The sequence below is a fragment of the Embiotoca jacksoni genome, unplaced genomic scaffold, assembly GCF_022577435.1.
Source record: "Embiotoca jacksoni isolate LCO1_2020_lvr unplaced genomic scaffold, fEmbJac1.0.p SCAF_25, whole genome shotgun sequence".
NCBI classification, from domain to species: Eukaryota; Metazoa; Chordata; class Actinopteri; family Embiotocidae; genus Embiotoca; species Embiotoca jacksoni.
In genome coordinates this window covers 221,239-244,150 of record NW_027185376.1, presented here as the reverse complement: position 1 = coordinate 244,150, position 22,912 = coordinate 221,239, and the positions used below count along the sequence as shown (strand labels likewise).

Genomic DNA, 22,912 nt, shown 5'->3' with positions numbered 1-22,912 from the left:
GATGCTAATATACATTATATCTAATCAAATAAATCACAATTTAATTTTTTTTTTTTTTTTTTAAATGGAAACCAATTATGAATGTGAAAATTAGCATGGTAGAAGTAACACGGAACATTATCATGGCAATTTGTATCATTTTCTATCTTATATTCAACAATAATGTGGCTCTGACAACATTATCTGTAGTAACCACAAGTCCATTCAAAGCATTACTAGATTTGTTTAAACTTTTGCCATTAGCTTTAAATTCACCTTTTTTCACACTGCCATCAGCCTGCAGTACACGTGGGGTTGAAAGTACATCCTCCATCTTTGAAGTGCCACTTTTCCCAGTGTCTCATTCACTGCAACTTTCTGAGGTCTTAATGCCAGTATGAGTACACCACTACTCCCAGACGGTGAAAAAGATTCAGCATAAACCAATAGCATGGGGGAATTTTACTGGCTGTTTAAGAGGTGATGGATTGGCTTTTTTCACATCTATGATATATGCAAACATAAAAGAGCTCACCCACGGTTAGTTGAAATATTTGGTTACAAACAGACAGAAATGTAAAGAGTCTTAAAAGTAAATGATGAGAATGAAAAGTGACAGTTTGAGAGCTAAACAAAGCAGAAAAACACTGCAGTGAACTGTTAACGATGTGTATATGTAGTTGTAATAATTACAGCGACAGTATGACACTGAAATGTTAGTTCAATACAATTTAAAGGAATGGTTTGACATTTTGAAAAATGCCCTCATGCTCTTTCTTTCCGAGAGTAAAATTAAAAGTGATTCATGTCAAAATGTCAGTTTCTGACATTAGATCTGCTGTACAAAAAAAACATCACTTACTTTTTTCTAAGCGAAACCATCCGTTAACTGTAGCATCGGAATTAGTGTACAGACAAGAGATCGGTACGAATCCTCTCATCTAACTCTGGGCAAGGAAGTAAATAAGCAAATGAGAGAGCGAAGAGATAGTAGTGACCAAGATTCAGGGAAATCCTTTTAAAGAAGAGAAGTAAAACTGAACAAGTGAAATATAATTTGTTTTATCTTGAGGTGAATAAAAGCATAGGCATAATTTTTTTTTTATGTAATACCAGTAGACGATAATAGAGACGTGTTGTACAAAGGAGGAAAAGGATGAACAGGCCCGGGAATTATGCATTTCAAATTTCACTGGTGGGGGCCTTTGGTCTTTGTATAATGTGCCCTCTCATCTGTGAAAACCAGATGAAATCCATCTTAGCTGCAAGACTACCGGCCGAGTTGGTATCTCACTCATCTCCTCCTCTACAGTGAGGCCACATCTGTTAGTGTAAGTGGTTACCTAACAGTAAAAGCCCCATCATTTTGTATCCAGTGGTGCTGTCAATAGTCGGATAGAAGCCAATCTCTCAGTCAGGGAGAAAGATTAAGCATTGACCGAAGCAGGAGCACCAGAGGAGCAAGTAAAGAGCCCAGTGACGTTGAAAAGGAGGAATGGATATCCATCAGCACCAATTTTGACCAACTCGGGGTCGTGAGACATTATTGGTGCATTGCTGGTGCATCAGACTCTGCGAAATGTCTGAAATTTTATAATCCAACTTTCAATTCAGTTTAATCCAGTTCACATTTAAAACAAGACAGAAAACTGTAGATTTAGTTTCAAACTATAAAATCTACAAAAATGAAGTGGATCAAAGTGCTGCATAAACTCTCAGTACATGTAAAACATTACAAAAGTACTACCACAAAATAACAGAAGAACATATTTCACCATACAGTTAAAAAATTAAAAGAATTATTGTGGAAATATATAACAAGGTATTTTTTTTTTCATTATTATTTTTCAGAGTGAAGCCATCTAAAAGGTCAAGAGTGTGGCCAACCCTTGATTTATTTTATTTTTTTTATTTTTTTAACAGCTAAACAGCTCCTGATTCTCTGGAAAAAGGTCAAAATGTGGCCTTGTTATCCTCAGCATGGACCAATTTCACTCAAAGCATGCCGACTGCTCAATGCCAGAATTACATTTATCAAGATGATTAAAAAATTATTCCCCCCCCTTGTTTTTCCTAGAGCATCGCCTGTAAGGAATCACTATGTAAAGCCCTGGTAGAGCAGAGCAGAGCAGTCTATTGTTCTCGTTCTATGAAAGGACCATTACATAAACGTAAAATGTTCTGAAATTTTACGGGTTAGATTTCTATATAACAGTGAGGTACTGATGTTTTTTATAAAGCTCATGAATCAATATCCATTTTCCTGTCAGTGGGTTGCCAAAAGCCTTTTTGTGGAGTGTCAAATTATTTTCTGATGTCCAAAAGATTTTAAATGTTCATTTGCATGCAAGCAACACAGTAGACATTTTCAGTGTCTACCCAAAGGCAAGGCTGGCTGACAGCTAGAAGAAATGTGAATAAATAAATAAATATAAAAATGTGGTAGCTGATGGCTAAAATTACAGCAAAGTCCTGTTTTGCCACCTGTCGGCTTGTTTGCCACAAAATAATTCATTCCACCAATTATTCCTGCAATGAGATAGCAGACTAGGAAAAATAAATTCCATCAAATAGCCTATATTAATAATTTCCTACAGACTGCACTGTGTATTTACACGAACGAAACGTAAAGGGTTTTACCTCTTTGTTGGTCACTGAAGTAACTGAAGTACATGGGGCAAGTTATTGTAACCACCTCTCCGACTCTGGCTGTAGGCCAACAGGCAATGATGTCCCACATGCCTTGGCAACCTGCCAGGAGAAGACATTAACATTAATACACACACACACACACACACACACACACACACACACACACAGAGACCACAATGACAAAATTAATTCATGTGCTTAACACGACACCCGTGACAGTCAATGTTGTGCAGCAACTGCAAGGAACAATTTACTATCACCTAGTTTTACTGCAGATTCACAAGTTGGTTACTGTATAAATACGTCTTTATTCTGTTTTTATGATGATCTTCAAGTGATGGAACAACGTTTAAATTCTGAAAACCCTTTTTAACAAGTTATAAGATCAACACAAAAGGGAGAAGAGAGAAAAATCTCAGAAGATTGGATTTCTATCTGTAGTGGCTGGTTGTAGAGATATTCAAAAAAAATCTAATTTATCGATTCATAACAATCAATATGCAATCTGTTTGTCATTTATCGCTACCTAGATCCCTAACAAGCCAAGAGGATGAACTCTGCTAAAGCCTGTGTCCTTGTATCTTCATCCACTCAATTATTTTGGAAAGCATCATTTTACCTGTGCAGCTACACTTGAATTTTGCTTTGGTTTAATCTTTGGTACTTTTGATTCTTAAACAATGCTCTCTTACAATTGCAGGAGCTTTTGACTAAAAACTGAAAGCTATTGGGTTTTTTTTTTTTATCTCATGTGACACATCCTGCAGAGTAAGATTATTGTGATTGCCAGCGCAAATATTTTCCCTGAGCCTGAAAACAGCCCGGACACATGACATGTAACAAGTGACAAGTAGTGAGGTCTTTGGGCAATCAAATAAGCATTTCCCAGCATGCCTTCTTCCTTCATAACTTTTGAGAGTAAGCAATCACATTAAAAAGGTCTAAGTAATGAGCAGAAATAATATTTATTTTTAATAAAACAAGCAGCTTTGGAACATTTCAATAAAGACCAATAAATATACACCGGTCACACCGTGTCCGGTTACATCATTGGACATACAATAGCATCTAGTAAGGCAAGAAAAAGCACACAAGATGTTGTTCAGGATAAATTTGTTAGTGCCAAAATGTACAATCACACACCAGCTTTTCCGTGAACTTTCCTTGAAATCTTTTTTTTTAACCTGAGTCTGTATTTTTAGTCAAAGTCACAACCTAACACTCAGATCTATAAAACCCGAGTGAAGCTCAGGAAATTGCGTTAGAACAAAAACGCGAGCAATCAACTGTGAGATGAACAGATTTCTGAACTTCAATAACACTGGAAATCAGTCAGCTTCTGCTTTTTCAAGAACATCTTTGAGTCAATAATCTCAAGAGTCATTTTGTGACAGCTCTTCATGTCAGAATACACAAACTGTCAAAAAAAATACTCCTTTTCATGTCTGTTCTGTCTCAAGGAAACCAAGGCATTGCAAAAAAAAAAAAATAATCCCTATATTTAATAACCATAGGCTGTGAACGTATGGTTTCTCCAGCTGCTAATTAATTTAGTCGGGACGTGACCTCTGAGTTTAACTTCCACTACCTTCCTGTTGAGGAAGCAGATAGGGAAGTAGAAAAATGAGGGTCATTGTGGAGATAAGGAAAGCTGTTGCCACGTGAGCCGTTCATGTGGATTCAATTAATTCACCATGCAGTGCATACAGTATGGGTGGTGTTTTTTTTTTTATTAAAACGAGAGCAAATGCAGATAGTGCCGAGTTTAACGTAGATTCGTTTTTCACTGTTTTTGTAAAGTCACAGGAAGCACAGGCAGCCAGATGACTCGGTGGGCCAAGGAAGAAACATAAATATGAATTTTAGCCTTATTTGGTGCACATGTCGAAGGGCACAGCAGAGATAGGATACTGTATTACATGATATGTTTTCTCACTCCTACAGACAGAGTGGGTCAACCCATGATGGTGTCAGATAACAATATAATCAGAAGAAGTGTTGACCAAAAATCCCACTTTAACTTCAGTCATGTCTATTTTCATTCTGCAACATTTAACCTCTTCAGGTCTATGAGTAAAAAAAAAAAAGATAGTCTAACCTTGTTGGCTTCAGTGAACCCAGACACCCACACAGAAAGATGTGTTTTAAATAATTCTGTTGATTAGACCTGTGTAGAGGGCGGTGTGATGGTGCAGTGGTCAGCACCGTCTTGGCTCACCCAATGTTCAGTTCAATTCAATATTATTTACAGTGTAAAATCACCATGAAACATGTTCCCAATACGCTTAACAAACACAAAGAACAACATTAAAATATCAAGGGAATATTAAAACAAAAAAGTGTACAATGAAGAGACTTAAACACTGCCATAAATTAGCAATGTTAAATATCAATATCAAAAAAATGTCAGTGTTAAAGGGAATTTTGAAAAAACATGCAGTAGTGGGAAATGCATGGAGGGTAAGAGAGAGCATAGATGGTTCAAGCTCATTTTCGCTCTGCACCCGTCACAACTTCCAAGACCTGCGCATCGCTTAGTCATCACTGCTTTCTTAGGAAGGCTTTTTTGGGGATCTGCGAGGCCCGAGAGCCGCAGAGGATTCTCAATTAAGTCTTTCCCAAACCGCAGTGTCTTACCCAGCTCCAACGCATTCCACCATATCATAATCAATAAATCCTGTTAATAATTAATTGAGGTGGTGGTCCTTGCTCGTGAAAAATGGTTTACAGATCTGGACTGCAGCCAGGCCAGTTTAGCACCCAGAGTCTTCTAATACGGAGCCACGCAGTTAAAATACGAGCTGAATGCAGTTTGACATTGTTTTGCTGAAACAAGTATGGCCTTCCCTAAAAGAGACGCTGTCTGGATGGCAGCATATGTTGCTCCAAAACCTGTATATATCATTTAGCATTCATGGTTTCTTCCCAAATGTGTCAGCTACCCATACCATGTGCAGTAAGGCATCCCTGTACCATCACAGATGCTGAAATTTTAATTGAGTGCTGACAAGAAGCTGAGACATCCCTCTGCTCTTAGACCTGGAGGATGCAGCATCCATGATTCACAAAAAGAATCGCAAATTTAGATTTGTCAGACCACAGGACCAGTTTTCTACTTCACCTCACTCCATTTTAAATGAGCTCGGGCCCAGAGAAGGCGGCAGGGTTTCTTAATAATGTTTAGATATGGTTTCTTCTTTGCATGGCTGAGTTTCAACAAGCATTTGTGGTTGCAGCAATGAACTGTGTTCACAGACGATGGTTTTCTGAAGTTCTTTTTAGCCCAGACGATGATTTTCACGACACAATTGTGTCTGCTTTTAATGTAGTGCCGCCTGAGGGCCCGAAGATCAAGACCACCCAATATTGGTTTTCAGCCTTGTCCCTTGTGTAAAGAGATTTCCCCAGATTCTCTGAATCTTTTAATGATTTTAATTATTGTAGATAATGAAATCCCCAAATTCTTTGCAATTTTACATTGAGGAACATAATTATTGCACTATTTCCAATGCAGTCTTTTTACAGAGTGATGAGGCTCTCTCCATCTTCACTACTGATAGACTCTGCCTCTCTGAAATGCTCTTTTTATACCCAATAATGTCATTGCAGCCTTTTGTTGCCCCTGTGCCAACTTTTTTGAGACGTGTTGCTGGCATCAAATTCAAAATAAGCCCACATTTTTCATGAAACAATAAAATGTCTACATTTCAACACTTAATATGTTGTCTTTGGTCTATTGGCAATTAAATATGGGTTTATGGGGATTTGCAGTTCACTGCATTTTGTCCCAATGTTTTCAGAAACGGGGTTGTACAACTGAAAACTCTCATAACCGTAAGCGAACCTGCATCTGTTCTGTTGAAATGAGCTAGTAACAAGAGATCTTAGGCTCCACCCCCCCTTTGACCTCCCACAACATAAAGCGTGTATAGATAATGTACAGATAGAGAAACCTGTACCTGGTTGGATAAAAGTTTGTTAGGGTTTATATAAAGTCTGAAATCATTCCCTCCTTATTTAATTGTTTTTCCACCTTTTATTTCAATGTCAGAATTCTGAACTTTATCCCCTGTATGAGACATTTTGTTTTGTAAAAAGTCGTGTCCATGCATATACACGGCTTTCTTTTCACGTGATTATTTAATGTTTGTAATGTACCCGTGGATGTACAGATAACAATTACTTTGACACTTTCAAAAAAGTGACAATTCTCAGACAAGTTCTAGCGTAATAAGGTGTCTTTTTATCTATGACTTGTAAATAAATGTGTGGATGTATATTTATCCCGTGTCGGGGAGATAATGGTTTGTTGAGACTTGTTTTCACACAGTCTAAAAATATGTCTATAATGTTGTGTTCAGATCTGATTCATTTCTGATGCTGACAAAGAATGTGAAAGGGCACGAAAGGCTTTAAAGTATCAGTACTTCAGTATCTTTAATGAATAAAATGTAACCACAGAGCCGACTTATGTATTGAATATTGATGATTTTGAATAAATCTAAGACTCTACTTTTACAATGTGTGTGTAATACTATTGCAGGGTTGAACTCAGGTTTTTTTTGTAAGAGTTGCCAAGATAATTAACTTATGTGTCTGAAAGATATAAGGTTTATGGTTTATATTCCACCTTGCTAGCACTTTATCTACAAAATCCTTACCCCTGCAATGACCTTTACTCACTATTTATTTACTCATGCGGCCTCCTATTTCCTTTAAATAGCTTCCTGCACACCCTAAACAGCCAGACAGACGCAAATATGTTTTCAAGAATGACCTGAAGTGACGTTCCCATAGGTGCTATTCTCACAGTGCTCTTTCTCCTGCTCAATCTCGTTCACCACGTCGCACATCTGCACCGATAGCACCTGAGGAAGAAGCAGAAAGAACATTTAAGTGTCAAGAATGACATATACTGTACTTCCATTACACTGCTATTAGTTACTGACAGAATTCAGTGAGGTTGAGGCAGTAGCGAAGTTATAAGCAGGAAAGTATGTGCCAATAAATATTTTAGTCGACATTTCCTTTTATCACATTCTTGTGACTGCGGTCTTTGATGTAATGTATTCCTATCAGAAAAAAAACCCTGGCTAAATACAGTAAATCCACAGAAATGTTCTCTGTATCTGAAATATAAACTGAGCTCCTTCTTGCCAGGAAAATAGATGCTATCATGCAAATGGATTAGGAAGTGGAGAAGGGAGCCGCTGAGCAATCTATTGCAATTGTTCATCTGTGTCAACAAAGTCTGAAAAATGCAGGCTGACAGCCGCTGGCAGAGAGCCGGTGGGTCAATGAAAATGTCTACGACGAGCAGCGAGGAGCTGGAGAAGTTCAGTGAAGATGAAGAGCGAGAGGAAGAGGAAGAGAGGAGTCGGTGTGAGGCAGAGCGTATTCATGAACACCCAGGGAAGAGCTTCACCCTGGGATCTTGCCACCAAACCTGCAATACCTACAAGACTCAGAGCAATAAAGGTCACGGTGGGAGGAGGGGTGCAGCACAAAGCGATTTATTTACTACTGGGCAACTCGTGTTCAATAATCGGTCCTTGTAGATGTCTTTAAAGTGTCTTCCATGAGCCCGGTCCACCTGGAGCTGTCAAATGTATTCGACAGTCATCCTGTTTAGTCAAGCTGCAACAGCAGTCTGCGTGTGATCACTTAAGGCCAGACAAACACGCCTAAATGTCCCTAATGATAGGTTACCATGAGCAGAGTCGTGTTATAAGTGTAATGAGGCAAGAGTAAAGTCAGGGGTTCATCATTTATACAAGTAGTACAGTAATTACACAACATCCAAAGCACCTGCTGTGCTTTGAGATACCTACAGTAGTTGAATATTTAAAAGCACTCAAGCATAATACATGACATCTACAAGGAACCCGTGACAGTCGACATTATCAGTCAGTCAGAGTGTAGATCATGTATAAAACTGGTGTCGTCTAACAGCAGCTTACAAATGCCAAACACAAATGTGGAACGAGCCAAATGACACGTCAGATAACACATATAGCATTTTTATTTTTTTTTGACACCCTTTATCAGCAAAATAACAGTTATCATTAGCTAAAAATTACATTAAAAAAAATATATTCCACCTCTTTGGTTAATGTTTTCTTAGTTCAGATTAAGGGGCAACCAACTATGACGTCACTAATTGGTTTGTGAACGGCCGCTATAAGGCCTTGATTTCGGATTTGGGCCGTGGCCATCTTGCTAGTTCAGAGCGGTTTGGAGCAGGAAGTGACCGTATTTCGACAGGCCGGGGTGGAGCAAGCCGTGGCTCTGACTTGATCCGATTGGAAGCTCGACGAAATTACATCCCGCCCAGCGATAGCCGTAACCTGACTGCACCACACAGACACGCCCCCAAAAACAAGGCCTTTTGAGGCTTATTTTCTAATTAATAACAGGATTATTTTCAGATGGACTGCCAAAAAAATATAAAAAGGAGCAACTTTAGCTAATGGCACCGAAATAACTTGAGGAAAAGATGTACTTTGTATTCCATGCGACAAGTTGAATAGGAGTCTACGGAGCCAGAGGGTTCTTGGAGCCAACCTCTAGTAGCACTCGGTGGTATTGTAGTTTAATGCATTTCTGCATCGGTCTCATTTTTCAGACCCCTTTCGTCCACTTTTAAATAGATTCTATGGTTGAGATACAGACGCTGCTTCATTCAGGTTGAGTCCTTTGTTCCCGACAGACAAGATACATAATTCACTTGGGTCTTTTTAAAGGATTGGAACAAAAAGGAGATGGTTAAATTTTTGTCTCCCAGGGTGTCTTTTTATGCCAAGTCATGCTCATGTCAAAAAGTTTCAGCCCTTCAAAAATGTATATGATTTTGTATCGTTACTTCACTTGGATGTTTTAGCTTCGCTGTGTAGAGTCATGTCAAGGAGAAGGTTTCTCTGTGCTCACCTTAAATCTGAGTTTATGCACAAGCAGGATTTAGTGACATCTAGATTGGAAGTCAATCATTTTCCGGAATGCAACCTGTAAAAACTTGAAAATGCGGTATTTACAGTTACAACTATGTAATACCTTCATGCTATTTACGTCCACTTTTCTACACGTTCTTCTGTGAGCTTAACTCATTGCCGCACCAGCTCCCTCTCTGTGAGGTTGTTCTACACTATCATAATCCACACAATTTTATTCACAGGAGTCTTTGCCTGCAACTGATTACAGCACAAAATCCAACATATCCTGAAGTAATAGCAGCAGCATTGCCTGGGAGGCAGGAGATTAAGCCATTTCATCTGTACAAGAGCAATATGGATGCAGAAGGATGTCTCATGTTGGTCAGACCCTTTAGTAACCTTATTTCTGATAAGCATGAAATTGATTGTGGAGCAATGTAGCAGTGGAGCACTTAAAAGAGGATTTTAGTAAAAAAAAAAAAAAAAAAAAATCCCTGGGGAAGCTACCATCATAGTGAAGGGAAATGAGAGAATATAAAATTCTTCAACCTGGTCCATCACTGAGGTTTCTCTTGTGTGCATCTGATTTACCATCACAACTGTAATCCTACTGTCCAATACAGCTACTGTCACATTATTAGTTTTATTACTCAGAACTACTTAAAGCTCTTTTGAAAAATAATTCTGGCTAACTATTGTTAAAATTCATTTTCAATTGGTATAGATGTCACATTTTGGCAAAATTCTGTAAAAGATTATGTGTGCAACTCTCACGAATTAATAAAGTAAATTTATTTTGTATCATCCAAGGCTGGATTACTCAAACTGGTCAACAGACAACTGGCACAGAGCTCCATGTTGTACTTTGATTGACTGCAAATAGATTATTTGTAAAACTAAAGCGAAAGGACAATATCAAAAAAGAAAGGTCCTGCACTGATTGCTAACTTGTTACAAGAGGCAATCAAAAAGTTCAGAGTCTGCTTAGCACAAACACCGCAGCACCGTGACATGCACAGCGGAGGGGGAAGCTATCGCCTTCATGAGCAGGTGTTCCAAGTTACGACACTTGACGAACATCAGCAGCTGTTGTGCACGTTTTTGTGAACACTGGTACGTGGCCATTTGCAATTTCCCCATGGACGTTAAAAATCAATCAGGGAGTGCACATCAAATTTTATGTACATTTTTGGGGAAACAGAAAGAATTCACAAGTCAAAGAAAACCCAGCTGGTTGCGCTCTTGACTTGATGCGCCATCTTCAGTCTTAGACAGTGACTTTCTACTCCTCTTGAAACATAAATGCCACTCAAAACACCTCGTCAAAACCTATTGCTTCACTGCTGTATTTGTTTCAAGGATCTCCATTGCAGATTTCAACGTGCGCTCTCATCATGTCAAAGGAGAATTCAAAAATGCGCACGTACCAGTGATCATAAAAACATGTGTAAGTCAGGTGCTGATGTTGTTCAAGAGACATAACTTGGAATAATTACTCGCGTGATTTGTTGTTCCCTCCGCCTTGAAAAGGGTATTTCAACAGTGCTTCAAGAAGTGTCAGAGCAACATCTGAATTAAGAAATCATAAATATGAAGAAACATGATCGGAGCTATCTCTCAATTTAAAAACAACGTAGCTGCCAGTCCCAGATTTTCAGTTTATTTATGAAATATGAAAGTAGGACATTGCTTTGTGTCTTCTGAGTTTTGAAAAACGCAACCTAGTTTCAACTTGAACTTTCCCGAAAACCATTAATGCTGCATAAACAGTAAAAAAACTTGAAGCAAAGTCCTTCCTCTGGGGGGAAAACAGACATGATAGTGGAATGTGTGCGTGGCCTTATACTGTAAGCTGCTGGGATCAAGGGCACTTCATTGCATGGAGGTAGTTTATTAGTTCCTATAACCCTGTACATGCATATTGTGAACAGAGCCAGAATACACAAAGAGTTGACCAATGATAATAAAACCATCAAACTGCCAATCTGAAGCCACGCACATGATAAGTAGACTTCTCCAAAGCCTTTGGGACAAGCAGTAAGCAAAACATCACATAAATACCTGTCTGCTTTGATAGTTTGTTGGGGCAGCGCTTGTCGTGAGGGCCGGCGCGGTGCTGCTGCAAGTTTTTAGTGATTGTTGTCATTTAACATGGCTGCTGGCCTCGCCTTGTTTGAGTACACGATAACGATCAAATGAAAAACGCGAGAGCTGACAGGAAAACGAAAAGAGAGGCTTGTGTCTGTGTGTGGCCAGACAATGAGGAGTAATGTGTTTACACCCTGCGCTTCACTGAAGATAAACAGTTACACTCGTGGTTGATGCATCAGTGAGCCAAGTGTGAGCATTGTACAATAATTATGGCTAAACATTTCGAACAAAACAAGCAAAAACACGTGTTTTTGTCTAATGCTAAAAACTAACCAAGTGTTGTGAAGAAATATCTTACAATTTTGGAAAACAATATGCTAATTTGTTTTACCACGAGTGATATAAATGCATTAATTAATTAAGAGTTGATTGAGACTGAAAAACATCCTGGCTCTGTCCGGTGTTAAAAAAAAAAATAGGCATACCAGCACCTGTAAAGCTATGTAATTCAAATGTTGTTTCTTGTTTGTTTAATGTGTGCATTAATATAAATGTAAAGACATCCTGGTTGTGGTTTTATGTGCTTCCAGCTGTGCGTTATAATTTCTGGTTGCCAGTTTAGGTGTCAAGTAAGAGTGGATTTAAATAAATATCCACTTAATTTTGATTTAAATTAAAATACGTGGTACCACATGAACTAGCTGATGCAGCAGGTTCTACAAAGCTACAACTGCACTAAATGACTGTTGCAGCCGACTGAACCAACTAACCTAACTTGTGTTAGCTTGTCTCCGCTATCGTACTGTTTGACCAGTTCAGAGGAAAGTCAAAAAGGATTACATCAACTGTGGTTTACAAATCTGACCTGAACAAAAGTTAATTCAGAAGTTTATCAAATTATATTTCACAAAAACACAAAAAAAATAGTTTTGATAAAGTAAGCATATTACATTTTTCCCACTTATCTATTTGTATGAATATATAAAGAAAACAAATCTTACAAATAATCAAAAGCAATATATATACCCCCTTAGACTGAGTTTTTCGTAAGTTATGCTAAAAGCTTGTGATGCTATCGTGGCTTCCTGTTAATATAATTTAATGCTTATAAAGTTTAATTGTACAGTGCTACTGATTAACACATTACTAAAGTGTTGGGTTGCTAAAAAGTTGGGTTTGATCTTCTCACGTCCACAAGTTGATGGAGGCTTAGTTGCTGCTATGTGCACACAGGAGGAAGGTTTCATTAAAAAAAAGAGGACAACTGGATTTGCAGGAGAAAAACAAACAGCAGAAATGATGGTGCATAAAGTTGCATGAATGCAGCTGTGCATGAACTGAGAACGTACAGCCTCACAGTGTCTCTGTTTTTTGTTGGCTTTGAACTATTTATAGTGGACAGATATTCTATTTTAGGTTATTGTGGCGACATGAATCTGCAATTTCCTATTGTGTTTGGTTGTTCCTCCAGAAAACCAAGCATACATATATCCTTCAAATGTACCATATTTTTCATACTGAATCACAAGTACGTGAAAAGAAACTGTTTTAAGAGGTAAAATAGGAGCGAGCCGCCACCTCCGCACTAAACCCCCTTTACAGCACAAATAGGTAACTGTGATTATTTGTTTAAAAAAAAAAAAAAAGTTTTGGTGTCTATCAGCGGGTTTCCATGTGATTTAATGTGAGATGGGGAGGAAAAGCCATTATCGCCCACCTCGCTGCTCTTTCCCTCCTCCTCCCACCTCAATGACGGTGACATCCAGCCACTAACGTGCACTTTTTTAGCCACTTATGGGATTTTTCTGCGCTTCCCTCGACACCACATTTCCTCACCAGATATATCGATGGAAAAACGTCAGGGTGTGTTATTGTAAAGCTGCCACCGAGGGTCTTGGAAAAGACACACCAGCAAACCATACAAGAGACACTAAAGTATGTCAACAAATGACGCATCTGGTTGATCCAAAGTGTCAGGGTGGGCTGGACATCTGAGGACTGTCAGAGGTGAGGAGAGGACATTTTCACACACTCACTTAAATATTCACAGCCCATTCTGCCGAGAAAAAGCTTTTCTCACTGGCAGTGAAGGAAGCCATGCAATTTTTAGCAATGACTAAAAATCAATCCAAAGTCACAATTATTATCATTATCAGAAGTCTTCAGCTTCAAGAGGCATATTCATCCCTGATCACTGAAATTACACCGATACTTGAAAGAACAAAGTAAAAGCTTTTTACCGGTTGTGTGTGTGCAGTTAGAGGAGCATCAGCAGAATACTTCTGACATTTCTTCATAAAGATAAATATTAAAAATAAGACATAATTGCAGATGACACTTTGGCTGAGCGTGCAAATAAAAAGAGCAAACGGGTAGGCCTGTCACAACTATTACATAATCACTGGATCACAATGATTTAAGCTGAGTACAGTCCTGCTGCATGATGGTTGGAATCACTTCCATTCATTCATATAAAAACAGCTGGATGAAACTAACAGAAATGTCTCATTTCCTTCACCTGTGACGATTTCCACCATTTGAGGTTTGACTGGTGCTCTTTTAATCACGTCACACTTCTTTTGCAAGACTTGAGTGGAGCTGGCACATGAGTGGAGAATTAGTGCCATCAAAGGTTTATCTTGAGGTGCTTAATTTCTAATATTCGATTGACCACATTTCGTTGAGCATCTACTGACATTAACATCATGGATTTGGTTGCAAAGGCAAACACCACGGCACCTCTGAAGGCAAAATTGGGCTTTAAAGCCAAATGAAAAAGGAGAACTTGAAGGCCATTTGTCAGATCTGCAGCAAAAAGGTGGCGATCAAAGTAAAATGAATTGAAAATGACAATAACAAATATTTGACAATTAATCATCAACTAAAATTTCATGATCGTGACAGCCCCTGTGCACAGAGCGGTTGTCCATTTTACTTCAAGACACATCTTTACACTTGTGTGCAACTACAAAAGACGCAGGAAAGCCTGCACATCCATCATCCACAGAACATACACTGTATTCCTGCAGCAGCACACGGTGCCACTGAGAGGTGACATATGGCAATGCTCAAGGGCTTTCCCACCAATTATTTGTTTAAATAATACAGGCTAAGTGGGAAGAATGTAGTCCAGTTAAATTACAGCATTTGTCCTCTGGAAAAATATTCAAAACAGTGTTGAGCATAGAAGGCGCTCAGACGTGTTCACCGCATGTGAATTTACAGTAAACGGTGTCCTGCATCAGATCTGTTATCAGTGAACATAATATAAACACAGGAGCCAGTTAAAATGACTTCAGGTCAACCAGTAGTCGGATCATTTTGAGCTCTTTACACGCTTTTCATGGCGACATTCACATCCTATGCAACAACAAATCCAACAGTAAAAGCAGCCAAACTCAGACTTTATATATATATATATATATATATATATATATATAGATAAAACAATTTTCCAGGCAAATCACACTGAAACACTACTGATTCTAATTCAAGCTATTTTCATATAAATGTGGTCTTAAATGTGACACGTATAATTTAAGGTGTGCTTGCTTTTAGGAGTCTATTTGTATTAATTTGACTTTTCATTTTGCTCAATTTGTCAGACTAGTCTTGTTTACCTTCACAGGTTCTGACTCATCTGTAGGAATGAAAAAGGTTTCACATGTTGAATGCCTTGGGAAGATATAAACCCCAATGAACAAAATAAAAATAAAACAGACAGTAAAAGATTTTAGTTTTCTTTTTAAAGAGAAATTACACAGACTTTTTGGGAAATACTTTTTTTTTAAAGCTCAGGTGCAAAGGCAATGATCTAAAGATAGATCTCTTTATGGCTGTAAAGAAGTGGTTTCAATGTCCATTTAACCTGGACTTCATGCAGTTTTTTTGACGGCCAAAAAGTATTTTTATTGTTAAAACAATTTTTTAAAGAGTATTTTCAGAATACAAGAGACTTACTTTTGGTAGATATCCGTACAACAGCAGTAGATAGAACAGCTGTGATGAACCCATCCTGTCTTCAGTTCTTGAGTTTTCTTATCGACGACTCGTTGATCTTGGTGAATAAAAAAAAAAAAAACTCCTCCTTATGGCCGTTTCGGTGTGTTAAAGAAATCGTGGCTGTGGGTTTGTTCAGATGTGTGAAGTAAACCTCTGCTGCCGGTCCATCGGATTGCGCTCTTCTCTATGAGCTCCTCCAGCGGGAGAGCTGCATCTGTTTCCCTGCGCCCGCCCCTTGCCCATTCACAACTACACACACCGCCCGGCCCGAGAGACCGTTTGTTTACATGTCTGTCAGCCTGTAGGAGGACGATGTAAATCAGGAGACCACTAATTCATTCTAGTGTAAACTCTGGTTCCTCTTTTTGTTCTCGATAGTTACACCAAACACACGCAATGAAAAAAACGAAAAGTCTGAATTAAGGTGGAGCTGATGTTGTCTGAGGGACATTGATCCATGGAGGTTACAGACCGGACGTGGGCCGGTCCTCACCGGACTGACTTTTTCTTGCACACCGGCTTCCCCCCCCCCCAAAAGCTGCCGCTTCTACTATCCGCCCTCTCCATATCAAATTATTTGGATGATTCACAACTGTCCTAAATAAACTCTCATTTCCCAGGGTTCACCACGTGACGCATACCTGCTTCCTGTTTTTCTCTGTTGACGGATAGTCCAAGAAACGCGACATTAAAACTCACAATAATGTCAACCAGGTTCCATAAGGGCACAAAGTCATGATGACACAGCTTGGAGAGACAAATCCTTCCCAACCAAGACTTAATACAGGCCGGGAACAGCAAGCTGAGGTTAGCACCACTGCTGACAGAAAACATGCATTTGGTGTAAGGTTTGGAAAAGCAAAAACACCTCCAGTTACAATTCAGTTTACCTCCAGCCTGGTGGTGCCATTTCTTTAAGTAATTGAACCAGTTTTTCATTGTGAATACAAGTATTGTTTGTCCTCCTAAAACTGTGGAGTGCTCTCTGAATTTATCCTACCTCATATGAGGAAAGGCTGGAGTCACTTGGGTAGGGCCAAAAGCCAGAATATCCTGTAGCCTGTGTTTCAAAATAAAGAGCGGCCTTTTCAAATTAAAAGCTCTCGAGCCTTCATACATCCGCCTATTCTTCTAGTATTTTTTTGGCTCAAAATTAAAAATGTAATACTTAATGACAGCGGAGGAAGAAGTATTGAGATCCTACACTGAACAATTGCTTCCTTTCAATAAAAAAAAAAAAAAAAGTCCATCACCCAGATTGTTCTGGTGCATCCAGGTGTAATTGCTAATGCATTAAGGTGAGAACTGTGTAATCCAAAAGAAGATGCCGTGCTAATCGAATTAGCGACAAAATATGAAAAACATGACTAAATGGACACAATGTCCACCCACCACTTTGTTTAACTGTGTGTTTCATTTTATGAGACTTTGACTGAAAGAAAGACAGAGAAAGGCAGTCGCTGTGGAGACAATACGCTGGCTTTTTTGGGTGAATATGAGGGATAATATAGCCTTTAAAATCCACCCGTAATCCCCCGTTTCCAGCACTACACCCCTGCAGTCACACAAATACACTCATCGTCCCTCCTGGCTGCAACATCAGCCGTCCATCTCCGCCATCTTCTTGAGCCGCAGTCCAACACTCATGCCGTCTGTGTCACAGTTGACGGACTTACTCTCACAGCTGACTGGACCTCACTGCACATCTTCCTCTTCATTCTCGGTGACAGGTCGACTTCATCCTGGCAGACATTTCTCTGCATGAACTCTACCATGAATATTGATGGACCGTGTGCTTTGCACAAGCCAGGGTAACACAACTAAAACATGTCAAGAAAAACAACATGGCCTTGTTTTCTTTCCCCTTGTTTCCTCTTTGTGAGGTCACATGTTATTTCTCTTGTGTGGCTTCATGGTCCAAGTATAATCTGAGTTGGAAGGGTATCGTGTTGTTTTATATCTGTGTGCTGTGTGCAGCAATATTCCATATAATGTACAAAGCATGCCGCAGTGTATTTGACATGGAACAACTTTTAAATATAAAAATAAATGCTACACATATGCTACACATAGTGCAAAGTGTACACTTGTGCAAATGTGATAACATTTTACTACAAGACTGTGTCAATTACACACATTAATGTAATCAACAACCACGTGATTACATATTGTTACACTACAGGGACAATAAAATTCTTGACTGATAACATCAAAATAGTACTAAACATAGTTATATTTACATTAAATTTAAACATGTCGAACATTTATGAAATAAAAATGAAACAATGTAAGTGATGTAAATTAATTATCTGATATGTTTTGACTTTAACCTATGCACTATGAAATTTGCCACAGACATTTCTGGTTCCCAGATGATGTGTCTTAATGACTTTAGTGATCCCACTGACTTGTCTTTTGGCATTATCCAACCATCCACTATTGCTATGATACTTGGTGTATACCTGTTTGTATCATGTGGATAAAATGATACATTCTTTTAGTCTTATAAGTCTGAATTTGTGAGTTTCTGTAAAGAGCCGATGCTGATAAAAAGTCAGTTTGACTGCATGAACTAACATATCTCTTTCCTGTCAGATGGAAAAACAAAGAGACAATTTTCCAAGTCATTAGATAAATAAATCTATAGTTTTTTTTATCTTGGATTTGAAACGGATCTGACCTTTACGTTAAGAGAGCAATGTATTATACCAGCAGACGATAGAAAATCAAAGGACCCCCACGGCAGATTTCTGTCTAAGAAAGGTCAAGAGTCTTTCAGTCTTCTGAGTTAGTTTCGGGCTACCTCAATGCATCAGGGTGGGTCTGAAGAGAAAATGGATGATGATAAATGAAAGTACCAAGTAGGATAAACTGTTCATCTGGGTCTTAGAGGATTAGAGGATTAAGAAGACAAACTCTAATTTAGATATTTATTTAACCTTTCTGATTATTTTTGATTTATTTCAAAACAAGATGTACTATGTTATTTTCAAATACCTTAGGTACTTTTAACTTTAGCAGCTTGTGTGTGTGCGTGTGGGGGGTCGTTGCTGTGAGTATTTGGTTCCTATACAACCCCAGTGAGAGTTGTATACTCTTGGCAGTAAGTCAAATAGGTGGGCGTTGACCTTCTCCAGGGTTGTCCCTTGTCACCAATACAGTATATGATTTTCATGGACAGGATTTTAAGGTGCAGCTGGAGGTAGGAGACTGTCTGGTTGGCCTTCCTTCTCCTGCTAATTGATGACGTGATTCTTTTGGCTTCATCAGGCCGTGGCCTTCAGCGTGCGCGCTCGCAGCCGTGAAGCAGCTGGGATAAGAGTCAGCGTCTCCAAGTGAGGCCGTGGTTCTGGACCGAAAATGGCTGATTGCGCCCTTCTGGTTGGGACGGAATTCTTACTCCGCGTGAACCGGATCGTTTTGGTGAAGAAGAGCATTTACCGGTCAATCTACTTACCTATTGTCACGAGTAACTAGAAGCATAAGATCGCAGATACAAGTAGAGCCGCTGCACCTTCATGTTGAAAGGAGGCAGTTAATGTAGTTAAGACATCTGATCTGCCTCTTGGCCGCCTTCCATTAGAGGTTTTCCGGGCATGTCCAAATAGTAGGAGACCCAGGGGTAGACCCAGAACACGCTGGACTGATTATATATCTCACCTGGCCTGGGAAGGCAAACGTTGCTGGGAGGAGACATCTAAGTTAACTTGCTCAACCTGTATGGATGGATGGAATAAAGCCAGGTGTTATTATCAAAATAATCATTATTGTTATACTCCATTCAATGGTCACTTTTTTCTTTGATCCAAAAGAATATTAATCATGATCTCAAACCCAAAGGTTTTTTTTAATCCTAAAATTGAACATTTTATGGGTGTCAAAAAAAATAACCTAAAAAGGTTCAGCGTAGAACCATGTGTTTTAAGAGTGGTCTCTATAAAGTTTAAAGTGAATAGGATTTGTGTAAATCTTTTGCATGATAATCTTGATTTCACCTCTTTCAGATTTGAAGCTAACTAGTTAGCTTCTTATGAAATATTAACTCACCTTGTGTTCATTGTGATTTCATCTTTGTCTGCCAGTTACTCTGAGCATGTCAGTTATGTTAGTATGTGAAGGTGATTTCGGATCGTCATGAATAAATGCACTCAGGGTTTTCCCCTCAAACAGATCCACACTTTATTTGTTTGCGTGCACAATAGCGCACTACAATTAACAGTAAAAATACGACTGTCATCATTGTTGTGACCACTCAATATGTTTCCATTAACCCTCAGTTCACTGTGCCTGGGGTTCATCAGTACACCAAGCAACATCTCTTTTCTGCCTCTATTCCAAAAAAAAGAGCATAAACCCAAGGTGAAGGTCAGAGCATTAGTGTAGTGTAGTGTAGTGTGTGTGTGTGTGTGTCAGCTTGAAATTCAAACACACATGCAGGCAGAACTTCAGCCAGCTGAGCCCAGTCAGAGTGAATAGAGCAGGAGGAAATTGGAAGCGAGTTTCTACACCTGTTTTTTTTTTGGTCAACGCAGAGGTACGTTACATTCAAATTGCCTTTTGTTATTTGCGAACAATGGAGAATATTGAGTACGCTCTTTCTGATTTAGATCAAATACTCGATTATTTGTGAATCTAAGATTGAATTGAGAACAATTGACTTTGAATGAAAACAAAACTGAATGGGAAGTTGCAGCTCATTTTTCATTAGTTGTTCAGCTACACAGCAGACACAAAGCAGGCAGTGATATCACAGTGAGCAGAGACTCCGATTGGTACAGTTCAAAGGCTGAGCTGAGTTAAATCTCATTTATTTTTTATTTTTTTCCATCTACAATTTACAGACACTATCCGTGTCAATCAAATCACTTTTCATCTGACTCAATTTGGACGCCCTATGGCTTATTTGAAAAAAGCGTAATATTACATTACATTACATTACATTTCATTTAGCTGACGCTTTTAGCGACGTACAATAAGTGTCTTTCAACCATGAGGGTACAAAACCCAGAACAACAGGAATCAAGAAAATACAATTTCTTCAAGGAAGCCAAACTACAAAGTAAGAGAGAGGATTCATGTGGAGCTCACAACCCTCAAGCTTTTCTTTTTCTGGCACTCTTACACAATTAAAGCAAATACAGAAATACCACAGGCAGCAGCAGAGGAGGAGGAATGATGAGTTTTAGTATAATTTTGCTCCATTTCTGGAAGAAAAATATCTTCCATAAAATAATGTTCTTCCAGCTGTTCTGACGTTAAAGTTCAGCCTTTGTTTGGTTTACAAAAGATATATATTTCCATACATGAGTTGGCTCCGTGGTGAGGGCAGCAACTAGTTGGTTGAAATGATTTACCAGGAGGCTTTTTGGATGCCAGTAATGGAAGAATGCATCTATGTCTAAATGACAAACCTCAACTTCCAGCCTCACATGGTCTGGCAGCTCAGGATAAGCTCACTTTGCTCATAGGCTTCCCATGTCTCAAAGGGTAGTTTTCACTTTAGCTTGGCTGCTACACCACGTGCAACGGAGATGTGCTCAACACTGCTGCAAGCTGCTGGAAGGAGTTAAAGGTGAAGATATGACATATGGTGCATCATAATGGAGGTACATTGTAGTGGCAGCAATCATATTGACAGCCAACTTGATTTTATTTCTGGAGGGGTCTGGTAAAGCAGATGAAAGCAGGTGTAGCCATTCAGCTGTCATCTTTTATATTCTATAGCTACACATTCTCATCTATGTCGGTCTCTGCATGCACTTCTCTCTGCTGCCTGTAAATTTAATCACCAAACATGATTGACAGAGCAAGAATAAGCTCCACCTTGACCAACTACAACATTAAAATTGCATTTACATGTCATAGAAAGACTGCCACAGCAGCATTTGACATACAATTTTACTTCCTTTTCCAAGGTTCACTGGAGTCAGCTGTTTGAATGAATTTATTGAACATGAAAGTACTTTGCAGACCTTGGAAAATATTTTTAGATTTTACTCAAGGCCCGCTCACAATTTTTTTCTGGATATTTCCACCACATGCCATGGTCTTCCCGAGCAGGTGAAAGAGGTTCTTTGGTTGATGTGGTTGACAGCTCTGTAAAAACTAGCAAGTGGACCCTGAGTCAAGTTGTTTTGTTCAACATAGTTTGTGTTCTCCAGCAACTTCTGACTAGAATGTTTGACTTTTTAGATGGTTAACGCTCCACTATGTTCATCATTACTGTGTTAGACTGCCTTTGGTGCCGACCTGGTATAATTATTATTATTTATTTTTTTTAGATTTCTTTTGTCTGAAAACAGCTGCGTGCTGCTACCAAAGTCTTTTCCTTCAAGTGTGGCGGAAGTCAACGAAAACAAGCAGCCAAACAGTGAACTGAAACTGGAAAACTCTTTTCAGCATCTTTTCATGTCATGTAGAAGAATTTTATTTCACAATGAGACTGTCACTTTTTTCCCCATTATAATCATTACATTTCTGGGGTGTAAAATGGTTATGGTCTTCAACCACATATAATTGAAGGATCAGATTTTTTTTTTACTCTGTCTGAAGAATACTGAAGTGGAACAGAGGAATTTTGAAACTTTGAGGAACAAGGCACTTAATGTCTTGAATAAAAAGGTTCTTGCCATTAAAATTAATGACCAATGCTCATACATTTTTGCAGTTATCATTTGCATGTCAGAGTTATTAAATATGAAGGAAAAACTGAACATATCGTGCTCCACAAATAAGGCAGGTTTCATTTTAAGAAATTAAAACATTTATGCTTTATTTGTTGGTGATTGTTTAATGGTTCCTTCTTATTTTTGTGTCTTTGTTCTTACTTCTTCAGCAAATTTGAAATGAATGTCCTGAAAAAATATTATCATTGTTGTTTAGTAGTGCAAAAAGAATTCCATCAGTGACAATATGCAACTATTAACATAATCCTGCTTATCATAATAGTGTGTTGTATCCTTTTCCTTCAAAATATTCTGAAAACAGACAAATCCTAAAATCTCATGGAGTCTTTTCCTTTTTCTCTCAACAGCTCAAACATCGGTCATGCACAATCTCCAGAATCGAATTATGGACAGGAACGTTGTGTTTTTTCATGGAATGATGGAGTCCACACTAACAGAAAGAATGATGGTTCAGAAGCAGACGAAGTGGATAATTTGTTTCCGTGCATGTTTGCTGCTACTGTGCAGCCTCTTCCAACTCAAACCAGCAGAGTGAAATTACCTCTAGCGCTATGCATCTGCGTCCAAAAGAGC

At 38.7% G+C, this 22,912-nt stretch overlaps 1 protein-coding gene across 1 annotated transcript in view; it reads right to left on the bottom strand.

Annotated features, from left to right (window-relative positions):
- The window catches only part of vipr1b (vasoactive intestinal peptide receptor 1b), a 40,815-nt gene extending 24,941 nt beyond the window's left edge, over positions 1 to 15,874 (bottom strand). Inside the window, exons 1-4 of the mRNA XM_069159415.1 lie at positions 15,805 to 15,874; positions 15,612 to 15,708; positions 7,409 to 7,499; positions 2,620 to 2,730 (exon numbers count right to left, since the gene is read on the bottom strand). Of these exons, the coding sequence (XP_069015516.1) occupies positions 2,620 to 2,730; positions 7,409 to 7,499; positions 15,612 to 15,665 (256 nt within the window). The 5' untranslated portion in view covers positions 15,666 to 15,708; positions 15,805 to 15,874. The remainder of the gene's footprint in view (positions 1 to 2,619; positions 2,731 to 7,408; positions 7,500 to 15,611; positions 15,709 to 15,804) is intronic.
- Between the last annotated feature and the right edge of the window lie 7,038 nt (positions 15,875 to 22,912).